This window comes from Malus domestica, chromosome 09 (genome assembly GCF_042453785.1).
Source record: "Malus domestica chromosome 09, GDT2T_hap1".
NCBI lineage: Eukaryota > Viridiplantae > Streptophyta > Magnoliopsida > Rosales > Rosaceae > Malus > Malus domestica.
Genome location: NC_091669.1, coordinates 2,156,472 through 2,176,810, shown reverse-complemented (window position 1 = coordinate 2,176,810; position 20,339 = coordinate 2,156,472). Strand labels below are relative to the sequence as shown.

Below are 20,339 nucleotides of genomic sequence, written 5' to 3'. Positions count from 1 at the left end.
CAGATTATTTGATCTCTGAACTTTGAAAAAAAAGATCCGGAGAGGATCTTTTTCCCTCTCTTTCTAACAAAAATACAAAACGATAGGAAAAGGAAATGATACGACTCTTTGGTTACATGACTAGGTGGTGCAATAATGGATGTATAAATATTATTGGATTCCACACAATCAAAAGAAAGGTAAAACAAGTTAAAGAACCCGATTTAATGCTGTGTTAATGGTTTTAGATATACGGATTAGCGGCTCCCTATTAGTCAACATTGATAATGTTCTCTAATCAATATTGATATATAGCAATCTGCTCTATACATCGTTAAGTTTCAAAGAAGCAGGTCATTGATCCATCACTAATTAAGATTAATATTGTCTACAACTTAACCACATGTGCATGTAATTATGTGTGAGATTTTATAAAAACTGTCTCTCAATCCAATTTGTAAAAAAATCATTCAAAATAAGGCTTTTTTTTTTTTATGTGGAGTTTTACATTTTTCAACAGTCTAAACTATGAAGAACATATTCGAACTTGAATGCACATTGCTCTAACTATCTTAGTTACGCCTAAATCTGCACCTAATGTAAGAAAGCTATGATGACTAGTATGAAAGGCATCTATATGATTATGGTATAGGATGTCATTTCTGAAAAAAAAAAACTATATAATATATGATATGGTCCAATAATGTATGTTGTATGATCATTTTTCAATTGCGTGCGATAATCGAAGGGGGACAATTGGGCTAGTTTCGTGCTGTTTTGAACTTTTAAGATAACTTTATTTATTCGGGGTTTTAGTGTTTTCTATGATGCAAAATTTTTATTTCATTTTAGAGGACAAAAAATGGTGTGCAATCAGGGGACCCCTTCGATTTATTGGCTTGTTGTTAAGCGCTTCTGAGTCATCATTTATTGGCAGCTTGTGACGGGGGCCAATCTTAATTCACAGTTGTTTATGTGGTGGCTCAGGAGAAATTTAATCAAATTATTATATGACATTATGCTAGCTTGGTTGAATTGATGATTGAGAAATAGTAAGGGACTTTTTAAAAGTGAGAGTCTTTATATTTTCTGTCATTTCATGTTTTTGCACAATGTTTTGTAATTGGTACGAAACTTAACGTTAAACTATGAAGTAACGTTGATTTTATGAAGAATCATACTTTTTGAAAGATTCTCTTAGCATTTATCTTGACGTTTAGGCCTAATTGAGATTTGTCCTCACAAAGATTAATTTTAGTTCGAACCAACAATAATCATGTTTAGATGGAACTAACAAAACCGTTTAAAAGCGATTTTATCAATTATTGAGTCCTAAGGTTATTCAAGGTCAAAATAGATTTTATGATGGTTTTTGGTAGATATTCATAAAACTGATTAAGAAATGTGATTTATAACTCACAAATTTTGTGATAAATATAATTGTTTGACTTTTGGAAAGATCTGTTGTGCCGATTTAAAGAAATTGAATAAGCTTGAAAGTTGTTTTACCATTTATTGATTCTTAATACATAGTTTTATTATGTTAGGGGTGGCAATTTGGGTAAAGCTATATAAGTCATAGTTATATTTAAACTCGCAATTTATGAGAGTCAAACTGACTCAAACTCCGAACCTTCCACTTACTAAGTAGAAAAAAAATATCAATAGACCGTAGTGCTAGTGGTGATAACAATTTTTAATCAGCTAAATGTTCATTGTACACATGATTTTACATATTTTCAACTTTGTAGCTTTCCAACAGGGGGGCCTTTCCCATACCAATAGGCAATGGTTTCATTTGTTCTTCCTTCGATTTACCCCATATTACAGCATAAAACCCCACGGACAGAATAATAGCTCCAACAACACTGCAAAATTAGGAAGATCATAGGGCAATAGTTGTTATTGTAACTCCGAAAAAAGTCATCTTGCACTCCTTCCGAGAGAGAGAGAGAGAGAGAGAGAGAGTACCTGCCGAGAGAGAGAGCATCACCAAGGAAAATGACACTCAAAGCAGCAGCAATGGCTATAGACAACGGCTTGAAGATAGATATATAGACAGGCCCCTTCAAGTGCAGGGCCCAAGTGTGAACAAGCGAACCGAAGGAAGAACCAAGGCATCCCTATAGAAAAGGAGAAAAAGTTCTGAGAGTTATACATTTCCTGAAGTAGCACAGTAGCTCTATGAATCTGACAGTCCTCACTCACGTACCGAGTAAATAATGGCGACCAATGCAATATCAGGCCTTAGCCTCCAGGCACTCAAGTTTGTTTCTGCTATAAAACATACTGGTGCTGATATAATTGTCCCACACAAGTTGTATAAGAAGACTAAAACTATCTCAGCTGGATATGCCTTCATGACATGGGTCTGTAACATGCAGCAGAATGATCAAGGCTAAATTTTCTATTCACCTTTGTTTCTAAACAACGATAGTGAGGCATTAAAAGATTAGGCGAGCATAACTAAACATTAAAGCATTAAGTGAGTAAATTAATGGAGCAGGATGAGATATTGCCATCGGCATTGACCGTTTTGTAACGAGGCGTCGACCATATATATATAGTGACTGTTTAGAGTTTAGTGTTGTTTTCCTTTTTTTTGGCTCCACAATATAAGTGTGCTACATGGTCCATACATGGTCACGAAACAGTCAATACGAGGCCACATAGTAGGCCTCCAATTGTACATATATATGTATATACCTGAAGTATATACCAAGTTGAGTTGAGAAGGAACTGAAGAGCACATAGAAGGCCTCCAATTACCCAATTTGTTGGTGGTGTGCCGAACATTGGAGATGGATTAGGATCTGATGGAGTGGATAAAATCGTAGGGCCCTTGTAAAGAACCACTACCAATGCCCCTGATATTGATACTAAAGTGCCCATGATTTTAGCTTGGGTGCTGTAACTTCTCAGAGCTAAACTTTCCATCCTAAAATTAAAGAAGAAGTTGACATACACAAAAGTACAATAAATCCATCCAATCATATCATATTAGACAGCACCATCATATCACATAGCTTTATACCTCACAAGCAATTTCAAGGAGCATAATATTTTTTTTTTGTGTTTTAATCATTCAAATAGGAGGTATATTGTCCATTGTACAACCACTGGTGAAGATATTTGTAAGCCGCTTCAACTTGCAGAAAAATCACAATTTGATACGTACATTTCTTGTTTTCTTCTATAATCTTAATAAATTACTCTGCATGCATGTCAAACTATGATTTGCATGTATGGAGAAGTAACATCTTACGAGTAAAGAGTCAAGCAAAGATCGTAATGTATGTTCAACTTGTACATAGAACAGGGGGAAGAGATAAAATGGAACCTGAAGAAGACGGCGAGTATGAAGGTAAACGCCGGTGTGAGGTTGCTCATAGCTGAATCAAGAGTTGGTGAACTGTAATTTATGCCTATATATCCACATAAGTCAGCCAAAAACCTGCTTAATTGATCAAAGTCAAACATAATAACCAGCTTAAATTTCTTAATTAAACACAAAATTAATAAAAAACCACCATAGCTTTTCATGTGCAGAATTACATATTAATACCCGATCAGTCCGAGGAGGAAAACTTTGAGGAGGAGAGAGAGGTTGAAAGAAGGAATGCCTGTTCTGCATCGAATTCGAAACGAAGACTCGAATTATCGGAGCCTGGTAAATCTGGTATGCAGTGAAGAGATGGATGCTGTTATTACCTGGGATTTGGAAACAGGAAAAGCAGGGGGAGGAGGACAAGAGTGGCAACTAGGTTGGAGTAGACGATGAAAACATAGTAGCTTAGACCTTTTAAGGTTGCTGCTTTGAATAGGACGTTTAATCCCACGTTTGTGCACTCCACCGTAACCATGGCCGTGAACGGCAGAACATCCTTCTGAAACCACCTCCTCCATCCCATCTCTCTCTTAGAATGATTTTGTTTTGCTCCACTAGAACTTCCTTATAAGTAGACCTTCTTGATGATCGGTTGGAAACAACCCAACATTTCCTATCCCTTAGAGCAACTCCACCGGAGGGTATAACCCGGGGGACAGGCAACCCAAAAAACCCAATAGCCTCTCTCTTTGCTCCAGCCCATGCGGGTGATTGGGCTCGGAGGAGGCTCGGTGGACAGACCAGGCGAAAATCCACAGCCCGAAAGCCTGAGGGCTAGCCATGATATCAGCCATGTTATAAAATTAATAAAAAAATGCAAAAAATTAATAAAAAAGAATAAAATAAAAAAAATTAGTTTTTCTATATGTATGTTATCATTATCTTCCAACTTACACCACAATTTTATATTTTCTCAAATATTTTGGGTTGTAATTTCTTATTTAATAACACGTGGTACAACAAGACAGATTAAAAATCATATCCGAAATTACAAATAAAATTATTTTTTTATTATTTTATAAAATAAAAAATACTAATATTTTATTACCTATTTCCATGGCTATTCAATTTAGGGGTAGAAATGCTTCACTAGGGGGATTCAATAATAAGTTGCCCTAGGGGGCCTTTGATACGCTGGAGTTGCTCTTATGTGTTAGGTGCTGTTGTGCCAATTTCCAAAAAAAAAAACGTGAACTCAAGATTTTGAGTAATGGTACACTTACTACATATTTGTACTATCATTTGTATTAGAGAGATAATACAAATATATGGTAAAGGTAACATTTTGACAAAAGATTTTAAACAAGCGAAAAGATGTAAACAAAAAAAAAACAAAAAAAAAAAAACGGTACCATACCTCTTCCAGATCTTCGATACGATTTTTTTTATCCAAAACGGTCATGCAATTTGAAACGATAGACAATCTTAGAGACCAAAATGAGGACTTATGACAATATCAGAAACCATTTTGACTAAGAAGTCTTTTTATTATTAAGGGGAGGAAAAAAGTTTGAAACTATTTCAATAATATAAGAAGGGAGGGGGGGGGGGAGTTTCGATTTGGATATGCATGAGTAGAAATTCAACATTTTATCTACTAAGATATTGGACCAAATGCATCTCTCAAACGAAGATTGGTCGTCCATTCTTTTAAAATTTCTATCAATGTGAAAGAGGATGGAGTTTGTTTACGAAGGTTTGAAGGGAGTGAGTGAGTCGTGACTGTTGTCGTTGTGTGGAAAGAACGAAAGGTTGGCAGGAGTTATGGGTGGGAGAGTTTTTTGTTTACAAAATTTAAACGAAATTTCGAATAAATGTTACAATACAAATCCGAATTTGGCATGCCTCACATTTTATGCCAATAAAATCTTGGCATTACCTATTACACATTCTTCTAACTTTCTCTTCTGAAACTCCAATTTCCGGGTATTAGCCTTTCATACATCATTACTGATACTGCTTCGCAACAGCGGAGTCGTTTGGGTTGACGGTTCTGATCGTTGAACTGAATTATCAACGTCTATCACTTTCTCCTTTAGTTGTGCATATGTCACGGTATAAAATCCCAGCGAGATCACAATAGATCCAATCAAACTGCACAAGAAATAAATCCACTTATATAAACATGATGAAGAGCATTTAAATGCAAAAGTTTGTTTGTGTGCCTGAGCATACCTGCCAAGATAAAAGGTGTTGCCAAGGAAAACAACCACCACGACCGCCGCAATGGCGATTCCTAAGGGCTTAAACATGGCAACATAAACAGGCCCCTTCTTGTGCAAGCACCAGACATGAACACTGATGCGAAACACACTCACACAGATTGCCTATAAACGATGAGATCATATTAAAATTCCTTAATAAACACTATGCTTAACAGAGAACAAGTTTTTTTGTTCTTCTCACCGCGTACAAAATGGCGATTATCTCAATGGGAAGCTCCATTTTCCATGCACTCAGATTATTCCTTTCCACAATTAGAGAGATAACTGTGCATTGAATTGTCAGAAACATGGTGTAGAAGAAGACTATGGTCATTTCTTCCGGGTAATCCTTCACAGTGGCTGCCTGAAAGTACAAGTTCATTTAACCAAAAACAAGTACAAGTTCATGCCACGTTCGATACCAAAAGTGACTTTTTATAGCGTGAGAATGTATCTGTTGCGTGCTGTAAATAAGTATTAAGGCGTGCATCAAACGAGGGATGATCGAGGTAAAAGAGGGATCATCAATCGATTTCAAAACAACTTTACCAATTTGAAATTTCCTCTTAAGAAATAAGTGCTAAAGAAAACCTCCAAACTACATCACAAAAACCATTTACACGTCACTAGAAAATCCCATCTCGAGCGAAGTTTTGCTTGAGCAACACATAAGACAGGGTAAACCAAAATATTCCCAATTTCTAGTGCACCAAAGTAGAAGGTGAGTTGTGGGATTATATTTTACCTGAGCGATGTTCCATGTCGAAGCTACGAGGCATTGGATTGCAAGTAGCATACCTCCAAAGATCCAGGTTGATGACTGTGAGACGACAGATCTATGAGTCGAGTGATTCAAGCGGGAAGACCAGGAAGAATTCAAAAGAGCAGGGCCGTCGTAGAGGGTCACTATCAATGCTCCTCCCACTGCTATAATGGCGCCCAAGGATTTGGCATAACCGGTTGCTTTTCTCAAGTCTAACTTTTCCATCCTAAAGTCGAAGTCCTTATTAGCCAAATACACAAACCGTCATAGAAGCACACACAATTTATGAACTTAAAAGATATTCCCACCTGAAAATTATGGCAAGAAGGAAAGTGAAAATTGGGGTAAGATTCGCCATTGCTGCCGCAAGAATAGCCGAACTGTTTTTGACACCGGCGAAAAACAGAATTTTCCCTGAGCTCCTGCAGTACAGTTTTCTTCATCATTTTTATGTCTATATCAATTATTTCAATACAAATTTGATCAAGTGAAAGCAGCTAGAATTACCCTATTAGGCCGAGGAGAAAGAATTGGCAAAGGAGCCTGAAAGTCAAGGGTGCTCGCCTGTTTCTGCAGGAAAAATGAAATTATATGTACTTTTAAATAGTAGCGGGCATCGTTACATTGAAGTCAATACTCCCCCAACAACAAAATACAAATAAAATTATTAAGAAAAAGATAATCACACCTTCGGAAGATGAAGAAGGGGAGAAGCAAGAGGGTACCAAGAGCATTGTAGTAGACAATGAAGACAAAGTGGCTCATCCCTTCCGCCATGGCAACCTTGCTTATTGTTGATACGCCAACTTCTGCACACTCAACGATTACCATGGCAGTGAAGGGCACGGCCCCCCATATGCGCTGTTGCCACACCATCTCTTACTCTCTTTTCGCGGTTGCAGAAATAAGAATGCTCCTTGTTCTTCTTCTTGTGAAGAAAAAGTGGCAAGGAGAGCAGAATTTGCAGTGCCTCTTTCCTCTGTCACCTTAAGAGCAATATATATATTATACCAACCAGTCAGCATCTGTATAATGAAGTTATTAAATACAGTACAAGTTCATTGTTTTACATACAACAAAAGTCATTACAAGTATCAAATGCAAGCATATGCGGCATGAAGAATCCAAGAATAAGAGGTTCAGACAGAAAAATATTTAATAAAAAAATGTCTTTTTTTTATTTTATATTTTTTTTATACAAGCGATAGTCAATCTATACTAAATTGATCTAAATTAAGAAAAAATGACTCATACTTGAGTGCATTGAGAAAACACATTGTTCTAACCAATTTTGGAGATCTAACAGAACAAGTTAATTTTGAAAAGTACTGCTAATGACGTGCATTAACATGGACATTTCATACCTCAACTTGCCCTCATTGACCGTGAAGTTGCTGCCTCTACTCAAAACGGCATGCTTCAAGCCTTAATTTTTTAACTTACAACTGGGAAAATGACCAAGGATTTTTAATTTTCTAAAAATAAAATAATGTTGACTACTTATCCATCGGTATTGTAAAATCAACGGTGTGTGCAATCGAATAAATAAAACAAGACACAATATTTACGATGTTCCTTTACAGTCAGTGTAGCTAGAGTACATCATCGGGATAGTAGTAGTGCTTTCATTATAATTTGAAATAATAGAAGTACAAATATAACTCTTATTATTCTCTCCTCTCCTCTTCCTCTCTTTTGTCTCTCTCTCTTTCTTTCACAATCTCTTCCGTGAACTTATCACTTTGATGTTGTGTGGGGTTTGTATTTATATATAAAATAGGAGTAGTGTGCAGCAAGTTTCAGTAGACAATGGAAGGGCAACTTGCCCATGATTTAATTCTTTGAGTGGACATCCACTGTTTAACAACAGGTCGGCTTATTAATATGCTGCAAGGCTGCGAGAGATTTTTCAGTGTGATCGGTATACGGGGTGGTACATCACGTGTCATTATACAAATGGTAGGATATGTGTGCTAAAAAATTAATAACTTAAAAAATAAAATTTCCTATCACTTTTATTAAAACATGTGATGTACTATTTGTATTCTTGTCATAATTAAAAATTTCTCCAACACTACATAATTATCCACAGTGGCACAGAAACCAACTAGCAAGAAGCCAAACTATTAAAGTTGACCTGCTGATGCAGCCTTTGCATTATTTGTCAATGGCCGGCATCACCCACCTGCTCAGGACCTTGAGGTAGCAGGACAACATGTGTATCCTTCCCTCGCCATTAATACGAGAGAAATTTTACTAAGGTTGTCCGACCAGTTGATTGATCATGCATTTCTCATAAAAGAACAAGTTCCCTTGTATTTGGAGAGAATTTTTAGTAGAATGACTTCTCTACCATTTTGGCATCTTGAGTGTAAGACTTGCTTCAAATGGCCGTGTATTAGTGATCTGGAACGGCACAACAACAATGAACCTATTCCACCTAGTCCTTGTATATCATCCGACCTCTCATAAGTACAACTCTCAATGCACATGATCTTACTCTTTGAATCAAGTTATCATACCCAAATTTCTCTCATTTAATAGAGCTCGTTTATAAAAATTCATCATACATTCTTGTTTCCCAAAATACACCAAGTGAAGAAAAAACAAAATTAAATACAAGTGAATGAGAAAAATGTTCCTTTGAAACTTTTGGTTCCTCAGTGAACGAAATGTTGTTTAAGCAATGCAAAAGAGGGGTTTTTGGGTGGATTGTGCCAAGCTGTGGACTTCCTTCTCCACAAGAATGCTCTTTTCTTTGCTCTTCCCCCAAATTATAGCATAAAATGCAATTGCAGTGATCATAGATCCAATCACACTGCCACAAACATAAATTTCAACAAAGTTTCCAATGTACTTGACTAATACATTTCTTTTCATCAACAATGCAAATGGATAGTGCATCTATCAGAAAGTTTCGGATTGAATCTAATGATGTAGATATTAAGAGAAACTGTTGCGTACCTGCCAAAGTAAAGCGCGTTGCCTAGGAAGATGACCACCATGAATGCTGCAATGGCAACTCCCGAGGGCTTGAACATGGATTGGAGAAAAGATATTGCCAGATTGAATTGGAGAAGAGCAGTAATCCCATTGTCCCGAAAATTAAAGTAAGCACGGTCTAAACTAGCCTTTCTTGCACCAAATTGCTCCAGGAGAATATTGTGCTTGCTTTTTTGTGACTGGTCAAGGTAATTGATAGCAAATGAATGCACAACTGTTGACTTCGTACTCAGGAACTGAGGCAAAGTTAGAGAAAACTGTAATATCATAGTTTCTAGTGTAGCATTCCAGATTGCTATTAAAATTTTCAATGCATTATCGATGAGCGTAGGATGCTCAGTCGCATACGGAGACCGCAACTTTGGAAGAATGATCATCCAATAGAAGTTCTCAATCTCAACAAGATTAGGAGAAAAAGAAGAGCAACCAATCTGCTCAGTAGCCACTGCTAGAGAAAAAAACCATAGAAATCAACTTCTGAAAATTAAGAGAAAGTGACTCTGCCATGATTTGGAGAGGATTGGGTATGTGTCCACGGATAAGAACTGCAAACACTTCCTCTTCTTGTCTAAAATGTCCATCTGTAGGCCATTTCAAGTTGGCAGATTTTTCCAAAAGTTTGGTAATGGTTCTAGTAACACATGTGTTGCAATGGGAGACAATGAGACAAACTGATGTCATAGTAACAATCATATGTCCAGATAAAGTACAAGTGAAAATTACTTTAGTCAAACCACTCATGAAAGGGGAGAAAACACCATTGGCCATCAGAGTTAGATTATTGTGCCAAATTGTAGAACAACAACTCATGGAACCTCTACCAGTAAACTCCCACTTCGGTGCTGTCGCAAGCATCCTTAAAAAAATATCCACATACAAGTACAACCTATCTCCATCTGCATCTCTCTCTCTCTCTCTCTCTCTCTCTCTCTCCCCCCTAACTAATCACAAAGTAAAACAAGATACATAGAAAGGGAAAAGGATCCTCACAAGATCATTTTCTTAAAGATTCTAAGGATCTCGTGATTGTGATCGTTTATCGTATATCGTGCGATTAATTTTCGTTAAATACTATTTATATTTAATTTTAAACTTTAAATTTTGAGATGATTTCTGACCACATAATATATGATGAACGGTCACGATAACAGGATCTTAAGATCCCTAGGAAAAGGATCCGGCAAGGATTCCTTCCCCCATAAAAAGCAGGCATATTTTCCAGGATGACACTTTTATATGATATATGGATGACCAGAGAGGAAAGGGAAAGGCTAACTTATTGGTAACAAATATTAAAAAAAATTGTCTCCTTTTGTGGCATGATAATAATTAATCAAATTGGTGTCTCTTTCCTACAAAACCAATTGTGATGATTCCCCAAGACAAAATGAAGCAAGTGGAGGACTGATTCAACATACAAATTAAAGTCCGCACTAATTCTTAAAGAGTGTTACCACATCCACCTCAATTATCTTCCCACTCCACTTTTTATTAAAGTTTTAATGACTAATTTATCCTCTCATAAAATTACACATAAGAACAATAAAAAAGAAAGTGTTGTTCCCTTGTCCCTAGCGATTTAGCACACCCCTCACATCACCGTTTTATTGTCTCCTCCGAGCCCTCTCAATCTTTTCTGAAACTTCAACCTCCAGAATGGACAACTTAAGCATGCTATTTTGATCAAGGTTATGAGACTGATTGGATCTCGTGGACAGGCGATACAAGTGAGGGTCATGTTTCTGTTACTTTGTGTCAGTGAATGGCTAGGAGAGATAGGAAGGGGATGAGGCATTTGGAGGGAAGGTGATTATTGCAGATTGAGATGTCACTGCCAAACCCACTAGCCAGGCGCAGGCAGAGCGTGCAAATTGCAATGGAAGTGCAGCGTATGTGTATGATTGTATCAAGTGACTGACGAGCTCCGCATTTTTCTTTCTATTTTGTTTCAAAATTGTTAAACAAGAGTCCCATGTTGATTAGAAGTATATTGTAATCTGTCAAAGGATGTGATAATTGTAATCTTGTGTATTCGGTATAGATGGGATTATGGGAACTCAATATCCCAGTAGGACTCTTGTAACTCAAACTAATTATTTATATCGATGAATGCAGCAATGAAAGCCAACATCCATCATATTTGGTAATATTATTCAAAGAATTGAAAATAGAATGAAGAACATGTTACAGGAGAAGGAAATCAAGCATATGATAGGATATGGGCTTTAAGCGGCCAAAAATGATCGGAATAAGAGGCCAATGAGCAGGGTGTTGGGGTAAGGGTGCTTTAGGAATAACGGTGGGTGAGAAAATAGTATGGTTTTTTTTTTTTTTAACTTTTTATGGTGGGTCGAAATATAGGATAGATGGAAAGATAAAACATTGGGATCGATATATCAGCACTCTTCTTGTATCCACCTAACACCTTTTACAAGTTTAAATCCCATTTTACCTCTAAATAAATTTGACTCATTTCTTTCTCATCATATCCTCTGTATCGTTCTAATTTTATTGGATATCCCCGAAGGGACCTCTATCTCATCCTATTCATGAACAAATTTTTGCAAGTTTCCTTGTCATTGATCTTCCGCCACTCTGCACGGCAAAAGTGGAGCCTGTTGGGTGGCTGATGCCGAGCTGTGGACTTCATTCTCCATGGCGATTTTATGCTCTTTGATTTGTCCCCATATCATAGCATAAAATCCAATAGCAATAATGATTGATCCAATTACACTGCCATAGACATAGATATTAACATGTATAGGTCATTCGATTAATCATGCAAATGCTTAGTCTGGGAATGTTGAGTTGAATTTAATGAATGAGATATAAATAAAACCTGCCAAGGTGAAGTGACTCGCCGAGGAAGATGACCACCATGGCAGCTGCAATGGCAACTCCCAACGGCCTGAACATGGTTACAAAGATTGGCCCGTTTTGCTGCAAGCACCAAACATGAACAGCGGTACGAAAGACACTCCCAAACATAGCCTAAAATAATGTAAATCAGAACATATCAATTCATAATCACCGTGAAACAAGTTCCATCACAATCAAATTAAGATTTATAGTTGTTCTTACGGAGCAGACAATGGCGATCATCTCGATGTCGGGCCTTAATACCCAAGAATTTGGATTCCTTTCCACAATTAGGGAATATATTGTAGTTTGGATTGTGACGAAAAAGATGTAGAAGAATACTATGGTCTCCTTTGATGGAAAGTTGTTTACAATGGGTGCCTGAGAGATGGGGAAAACTGAAAACTCAGTTTCTAAGTGAACTTTCCATGATAATGTAATGAATATATTAATTGGATTGCAGAAGAAAAAATTGGATGTAATCGGGGAAATATGCCATGTGAGTGTCTTGCTCATCATTTGACCTGAGGATATATCCCCCGATTACAAGGTAGAATCTCTCGGATTGCAGGGTACCTGCACAATGTTCCATATTGCAGCCAAAAGACAAGACAGAGCAAGGAGAAAACCCCCAAAGACCCAATTTGTCCGCTGCGACACGAAGTGCTGGTAAGAAAAGTTTGGTGGTGATAAACCCTGGAACTTTAAGATTGCCGAGCCCTTATAAAGGATCACTATGAAAGCACCAGATACCGATACAATAGTGCCCAACAATTTGGCTCGAGTGCTTGATTTCCTTAAATTCGGCTTTTCAATCCTATATAGTTTTGAAAGAAGTTATAAGAAAATGCAAACACGCGATGTGTGCATAAGAAAGTAAAGAAAGGGTTCCTACCTAAAAATGACTGCCAGTGCGAAGGTAAAAATTGGTATGAGGTTTCCCATTGCTGATGAAACTGTTGGTGAGCTGTAGTTGATGCCATTATATGCTAATATCAAGCTCGAACTCCTGCAACAATCTACGTTGTCACTTGTCACATAAGATTTTGATAGCAGTACGGAATTGATCTAGCGATGAGAACATTCATTACACAGATTATAATTAAGCAAACAAAACAAAATGACACAATATTCTTACCCAATTAGGCCAAGGAGGAAGAGTCCGCAAAGGAGCGAAAGAGGAAGAGAAGTGGCCGGCTTCTTTCTGCAGAGACAGAGAGAGTAAACGGAAGAAATGTCATTGTTTTACCTTAAGGTAAAAGTAATCACTGATGAGCTGCAGAGAAGATATGAAATGAATGGCTGTGAGAACTGAGAAGAGAATTATTACTGTAAAATGAAGCAAGGAAGGAGAAAGATGGCAGCGAGGGCGTTAGAGTAAACAACAAAAACATAACTGCTCATTCCTCTTGACATCGCTGCTTTGCTTACAGTCGTTACGCCGACGTCTGTGAACTCCACCGTCACCATAGCTACAACAGGTAACAAAACACCCCACCTGCAACCTACCTGCATATCCATGCTCTCTTCTGCTCTCTCTATCTCTCTCTATCTCTCTCTCTCTCTCTCTCTCTCTCTCTCTCTCTCTCTCTCTCTCTCTACAAAACTCTTAAGTACTGACAGAGAAGCGTACAAAACAGGCATATTAAAAATCAATCTTGTCATTGTTTGTGGATAATGATTATTATACTAAAAGAAGGAACGATGAGGATTTCCGCCTGACAAATGAACCAAATTCTGGATTAATTTAAGATTTGTGCCTACTGCCGAGGACAAGAATAAACTCACAAAACCCGCCCACAAATTGAATGAATTTGCTCTTTAGCGTTTCACAGTAGACTAATATGAGAATCAACTCCTTCAATTAAGTGTTCTAAGAGTGATTCTTATTTTTTTGTCCAATCATAAAATAGAGAAAAACAAAAAGTAAATGGGTCTCTCCTTAAAATTTATATATAAACCTCGTTCGTACTAAACTTACACTACTATAACAATAAATTCATGGTGGCTTATTTCTATATAAATATCACACTCACCTTAACTAACGTGGAAGGTATTAGTTAATTAATTGTCAATGATTTTGATTTGAAAATTCTTCCACTAAAATGATTGCAACTCCGATAGATTCATACATTATTTTTTACTTCTCATACATTTTTGTTAATTTTTGTCCATTAATTTTTCCAATTCATTTTAGTTAAAAATTAAAAATAACGTGAGAAGTAAAAAAGTATATGCTGAGAGCATTACCCTGAAGATATTATCCTTCCACATCTATATTAAAACAAGGCATGGACACTTCATCACATGATGTGTGACCCATGTTGTCTGCCATGTGGGTTAACATCTCTTGACACCCGTTCCTTAGTGCCAATGACTACATTCTTCTTAAATTAGAATTGTTAGAGCAACCCACAACTTTATTTTGTCACCGAGGTTATATTCTCAACTCAAAAGTTAAAATATTAAAAAATAAAAAAAATAAAAAAACCTGTTTTCCCACCGATCAATATTCTTTAAAAGTCCTTGAATCGATTTCAACTATTTTTTTTTATAAATTAGAATAAATAAAAACTGAAAATAAATTAAAAGTTGATTTATTTTTTGTTGGAGAAGCCATCCAACGCCACAACCCACAACACCCCCCTCCCCAAAATAGGTTAACCCCAGGACCACCTTCTAAAAGCCCAACCACTCCAACTTACAGGACCCACCCAAAAACCCCAGTCGCAGAACCACATCCCCAAACCACCGGATTCGGATCTAGACGGCAAATGTCCACTAAGAAGATAGAGACTGGGAAGGAGAAAAATAGAAATGAGACGAGATTAGGGCTAGTTTGGAGATACTAATTTTTTTTTAAAAGCAACTTCTAAAAAAAAGTTGGGATCTTAATTTTTTTTTTTTTTTTTTTAAATTGAGGGTCAAAAGCAGCTAAAAGCAAAAGCAGCTTTACACATGTTTCTTAAAAAAAATATGTTTTTTTATTGAAGACAGTTGAACAATATAATAAAAAGCACCTGGTACTATTCACTTTAACAAAAAACCACATTTTTACGCTAAAAAGTCAATCCTGGTACTATTCACTTTACCCTTTATTTTGTCCTTATCATTAAAACTCAAAGTTTTCAAGCCATTTTCATTAGTTTTCCTTATAATGAAACCTGTCAATGTACAACTTACCTTCCAACAGTATGCACGTTTGCAAATAGACAAAGAAAAGAGTAGGTTCCTGACCCTTTCCTTCTTCTTGCTGATATTTGTAGGCGAATGTTCAAAGAGTAGGTTCCTGACCTTTTCCTTTTATCTTGCTGATATTTCTAGGCGAATGTTCGAATTCTTGTGTTGTCTGTTACGAAATCTGTCAGTGTACTGCACCTAGGTCAGTTGTTTTAAGTCGATCGGGATCGCGTTTTTAATTTGAAAATTTTGGTTCTGTATGCCTGGATGTCATCAATCAATCAATCTTGGAGAGTACAATATTTGGTAACTATATAAACTTTCACGTACAAAATGTTTTATTGTGTATTTGAATTTGATACAAAAACTTCTGCAGATATTGCCTTGTCCTAGAAACATGCTGGCAAACTTTCACGGGGCTCTTGAAGCTTAGTGATGTGGTTATGAATTTGTGTGTCTAAGTTACTCGATGATGTGCAAGCAACTTGGATCATATCTAGCTGCTGCAACTATTCCCGGAGGATCAACCATTAGGATTTCGATCCCGAATAGAGGAAAGCCGTTCTAAGGCCTTATTCAACGCTTGAATGTGCAAACCAAAAACTGAGGCTAAAAACGGGTGTATGGATAGATGAAAGCTCTTAAGTTACTGAAATCAGTAACAGGAACTCGAAGGTTAGGTTTGCTTCTTCTTCTTATTGCAGCCTAGACTATTAATTTTCACTCTTTCAAATCAAATTATCTCGATTTGGTGTTGTAGTTCTTGAGAGGTATTGGCTTGAGGAAACTTTTCTGGTCCCATGCATTTTTCTGTTACGGAATGATATCCTAATCTAAATTATATGGAGATTCGAACTTGAGTGCAAAAAAAAGGTATACTGCCTTAGCAACTTGGTCCATGTACTATTACAATCAATTGTAGCTGAAATTTGTTTCATATAAAACTAAACGTATGGGATGAATTAGTGATCTCTTAATTAACTTTATGCGATGCAGGATTTGATGATGTAGAGATCAGTGATGAGGATATCAAAGTCGAACAGGCTGCTTCGTGGTGATGATAACTTGCATCTCCCCATATGCTATTTACATATGCTGGTAAATTGGATCTTGAAAACAAACAGTACGATATATTAAGTTAGTATAAAATGATTCGGATATACAGTTTCGGCTTTGTTATTAAGTAAAGAATTTGTAAAAATTCGACCACTTGGAGTTACCAAGAAAATTTTGTGCGGCCCTGGGTATAAATACATGTCACATCACACATATTTATTATCTCTCGTCATGTCATGGGATAAAAGACATAGACACACGATCGAGTAAAACACTCGATGATAGGTGCGCAATGAGATAGGAAGTGTCAAAGTTTGGCATCATCAGATTGTCTATTTTATATTTGAGCCGAATGAAATGCTGTAAACATAATTATTCGAATCTGTTTCAGAAATATCGACTTCAAGCCTGAGCTCATCTAAATTAATTTGTCTTATGGATTGAGTTTTGTGAACTTTAATACTCCCTCAGGCCAAAGTTGCAGTAGATACGATGAGCCCCCTAGATAGGCAAGAGCTAGTAATTAATTAAGAGACAAGCATGAAAGCCACGGAAGAATATAAAATAGACAATCATTGTTAGTTAAACAAGTCAGCACTATAGGATAGTGACCTAATTATTTTGCATTGTTTTTGTACAGTTGTACTGCATGGCAGTCCCTGTTGGATAGATCAACGCTTGATGAATACGTCTCAGCCATTGAATTATAAAATCTTCAAGCATTGTAAGGTGACTTTTTGACAAGATCAACTTCACCAATGGCTTTAGACGGGAAAATAACTTACCTCAGTGCGACTATAGGTCAAATTAGTCAAGCATCGACTTATATTTTTAAAGTCTTATATGATAATGCTAGATTGCCTTGAAATATTGTCACAACTGCATTCTTGTTATAAGTAATTTTTTCTCTTTCTAAGAACAACTAATATTATACCAATGTTAACATGGTTGATAAAGAATTCTTTTTAAAAGTATTTTCGAACTTGCTTTTTGTCTTCATGTGTTGCTATTAGCCTTTAGATTGAATAAACCAAAGGAGATTAAGTGACCAACAAAGAGAAAGAGTGCAGAAGGAGTAAACGGGAGTGTGAAAATTACTAAACTTTTCTTGTAAAGTTTAATTCTTTTGAGTATTTCTCATTCACATTAACAATTGTCCGAAAATTACACTAATTAAGCATTAATAAGTAATTCCAAATTAAAATAAGACTTTGTCACACCCAAAATCATTATTCCAAAGGAGCTGGCAACACATTTCCACCCGTCATTAGGCTGCCGGCGCCATATATTTTTCAAATAACTACTTAACCCTAGCTAGCCAATGGCTTTATCTCCTAAGTCTCTAACATCAAGGTAAACAATAAGACGCCAAGCTCTCATTGTATAGAGTCGGCAAACCACATCACCCTTGAGAGTTTGTTCTCCCTCAATCCCACTTATTGCAAGCCCTTTTACACGTACGAACGCTAGATCGATATTTGTAAAAAAATGAATAGAATCCTTGTCTTGGTAATCTTCTTTTCGTTCTACCTCGTCGTCCATAGAACGCATTCTGTGGAAGTTGAAGTCAAGAACTCACTCATCATCTTCCTTGCGAAGATTTCTAATGGTGTTGAACCCGGCCTCTCGTGGGGTTGGAATCCTTCCTCTGATCCCTGCAAGGACCATTGGCAGAATGTGGACTGTGATTCTCTCAACACTACTGTCACAAAACTCTTTCTCAATGGCCAAAATCTCGCCGGCGCGTTTGATGCTGCTTTGCTTTGCAACACGAAACCTCTCGCTGCTTCTCTTACCACCCTTGCCCTTGATGACAACAACATTGCTGGACAAATTTCAGGTGAGATTGGACACTGCAATCAGCTCACTCAATTCAGTGTCAGCAATAACCGTCTTTCAGGTACCCTCCCTGAGTCCCTTACTGCACTGAACAACCTCAAAACGCTCGATTTTTCCAACAATCAGCTTACCGGGCTGATTCCGAATTTTGACTTCTCCCATTTCGACAAGTTCAATGTCTCTAACAACAAGTTCCAAGGACCAATCCCTAACACGAAAGGCTTTGTCCAAGTAAACAGCTTCGTGGGAAACTCTGAGTTGTGTGGAGATCCATTGGCAAACAAGTGTCCGTCGTTATCAGTGACAACGGATGAGAACTCGAAAAATTCCAAGGGTGTCTCAAAAAATCAAGTGATATTATACATAGGATATGCTATATTGGCATTGGTTTTTATCGTGCTCGTAATTTTCAAAATATGTACAAAGAACAAAAAAGAAGATAAAAAGGTTGATGCCGCGAACAAAGTTGCGGCAGTCGATGAAAGCGTGAGCAAAGCTAGTGCAGCATCAAGTGAGTTCAAAGGAGGGTTGAGCAAGTCCAATTATTCTGTCACAATGTCAGATGATGAAAGCCAGAGCACTAATATGGTTTTGTCTTCATTTATTGTCCTCACGAGCCCTGCGGTGGATGGACTGAAGTTCGAGGACTTGCTCAGGGCCCCTGCCGAGTTGCTTGGGAGAGGCAAGTATGGCAGTCTCTACAAGGTCATCTTCGAGGAGGGGATGGTACTGGTGGTTAAAAGGATAAAAGATTGGGCGATTTCAGGTAGCGACTTTAAGCAGAGAATGGAGAGCTTGTACCAGGCCAAGCACCACAATGTGCTGCCGGCTCTTGCCTTTTACTCTTCGAAACAAGAGAAGCTTCTGGTGTATGAGTATCAAGAGAATGGAAGCCTCTTCAGACTCATCCATGGTAAATACTTTTTGCATATTTTCATAAAACATATAGATAGTTTGTTATTTGTGAAATGATTTCTATAGGCCTCTTTTCTCCAAGTCCACATTAGTATTTTTATTTTATATCAAAAGAAAATTAAGGAACAAAATTAAAATGGATTTCCACGGAAATCATTTCCTCATTGTTTCGTTTTACACTAACTTTACAGTTAGTTACGAAATGATGTAACATGTGATATGACAATATATTACTTGCTAGAGAAAAAAAAAACGAGATTCGAAGCCGGGTTTTCTGTTTTCCTTATGTAGAATGATTCTACCATATAGTAACAACTGTATGATTCAGGAAGCCATAGGGGCCAAGCATTTGACTGGAGCAGCAGGCTCTCCGTTGCTGCCCGCATAGCAGAAGCATTAGCTTTCATGCATGAGGAGCTTCGCGCAGAGGGGATTGCGCACGGCAACTTAAAATCTTCCAACATCTTGCTCAACAATAAAATGGAGCCCTGCATAAGCGAATACGGCCTCATGGTAATCAACGATTTAGACAACCAAACACCGCGCAAGGCTTCTAGGACCGGCAGTTCCTCAAGTGCCTTCAACGGGGACATTTACGGGTTTGGTGTGATCCTTCTTCAGCTACTCACGGGCAAACTTGTGCAGCATAACGGCGTGGATCTGACGGTTTGGGTTCACTCAGTGGTTCGAGAGGAATGGACTGCAGAAGTGTTTGACAAAACCCTAATGTCGGAATATGCGAGTGAGGAGAGGATGGTGAACCTGCTGCAGGTGGCTATAAAGTGTGTGAACCGTTCTGCGGAGGCTAGGCCGAGCATGGACCAAGTTGCCATAATGATCAACACCATTATAGAGGAAGAAGAGAGGTCTAGAGTCTTTGATCCACAATCATCTATGAGCCTAATTTGATTATGACATAGTTTTTCCAATTTAAGCCCATATTTATCTATATTTCCATGCAGTAATTAAGTCTCAATTAAGATCTGAGTTTTGTTGTGATATTTTACTCTTTTAACCGTGCAGCAAAATTGCTAGCTAGAACTAATCCTTAGGCTATATCTTAAATATCTTTGGGAAAATAAAAAATAAAAAAACACACATGGATCAAATTGATTTAGATTTAAAGAAAGAAATTGAGAATTTTTTTTCGATG

At 37.3% G+C, this 20,339-nt stretch overlaps 4 protein-coding genes across 5 annotated transcripts; 1 reads left to right on the top strand and 3 right to left on the bottom strand.

Moving 5' to 3' along the window:
* Window positions 1-1,657: 1,657 nt before the first annotated feature.
* On the bottom strand, window positions 1,658-4,132 carry LOC103442275 (WAT1-related protein At5g40230-like). The gene is made up of 7 exons (XM_029107763.2): window positions 3,691-4,132; window positions 3,545-3,607; window positions 3,320-3,433; window positions 2,686-2,917; window positions 2,192-2,350; window positions 1,951-2,102; window positions 1,658-1,847 (listed from the first exon to the last, which is right to left on the bottom strand). Exons 1-7 carry the CDS (start codon window positions 3,888-3,890, stop codon window positions 1,709-1,711), a joined length of 1,059 nt encoding a protein of 352 aa, XP_028963596.1. The 5' UTR covers window positions 3,891-4,132; the 3' UTR covers window positions 1,658-1,708.
* A 997-nt stretch (window positions 4,133-5,129) lies between these two features.
* On the bottom strand, window positions 5,130-7,356 carry LOC103442769 (WAT1-related protein At5g40240-like). 2 transcript variants are annotated; one of them, XM_017334221.3, is made up of 7 exons: window positions 7,023-7,356; window positions 6,842-6,898; window positions 6,643-6,756; window positions 6,317-6,560; window positions 5,774-5,935; window positions 5,543-5,694; window positions 5,130-5,461 (listed from the first exon to the last, which is right to left on the bottom strand). In XM_017334221.3, exons 1-7 carry the CDS (start codon window positions 7,208-7,210, stop codon window positions 5,305-5,307), a joined length of 1,074 nt encoding a protein of 357 aa, XP_017189710.3. In that variant the 5' UTR covers window positions 7,211-7,356; the 3' UTR covers window positions 5,130-5,304. The 2 variants fall into 2 exon arrangements, with proteins under 2 accessions (XP_017189710.3, XP_017189709.3); XM_017334220.3 differs by having other exon boundaries at window positions 6,842-6,904; window positions 7,023-7,354.
* A 4,318-nt stretch (window positions 7,357-11,674) lies between these two features.
* LOC103411171 (WAT1-related protein At5g40240-like) lies at window positions 11,675-13,942 on the bottom strand. Its single transcript, XM_008349813.4, has 7 exons — window positions 13,527-13,942; window positions 13,335-13,400; window positions 13,092-13,205; window positions 12,773-13,013; window positions 12,419-12,577; window positions 12,177-12,328; window positions 11,675-12,070 (listed from the first exon to the last, which is right to left on the bottom strand). The coding sequence occupies exons 1-7, from the start codon at window positions 13,715-13,717 to the stop codon at window positions 11,914-11,916; spliced, it is 1,080 nt and encodes a 359-aa protein (XP_008348035.1). The 5' UTR covers window positions 13,718-13,942; the 3' UTR covers window positions 11,675-11,913.
* A 3,884-nt stretch (window positions 13,943-17,826) lies between these two features.
* LOC103442767 (probable inactive receptor kinase At2g26730) lies at window positions 17,827-20,150 on the top strand. The gene is made up of 2 exons (XM_029107762.2): window positions 17,827-19,184; window positions 19,515-20,150. The coding sequence occupies exons 1-2, from the start codon at window positions 17,921-17,923 to the stop codon at window positions 20,093-20,095; spliced, it is 1,845 nt and encodes a 614-aa protein (XP_028963595.1). The 5' UTR covers window positions 17,827-17,920; the 3' UTR covers window positions 20,096-20,150.
* Window positions 20,151-20,339: the final 189 nt, after the last annotated feature.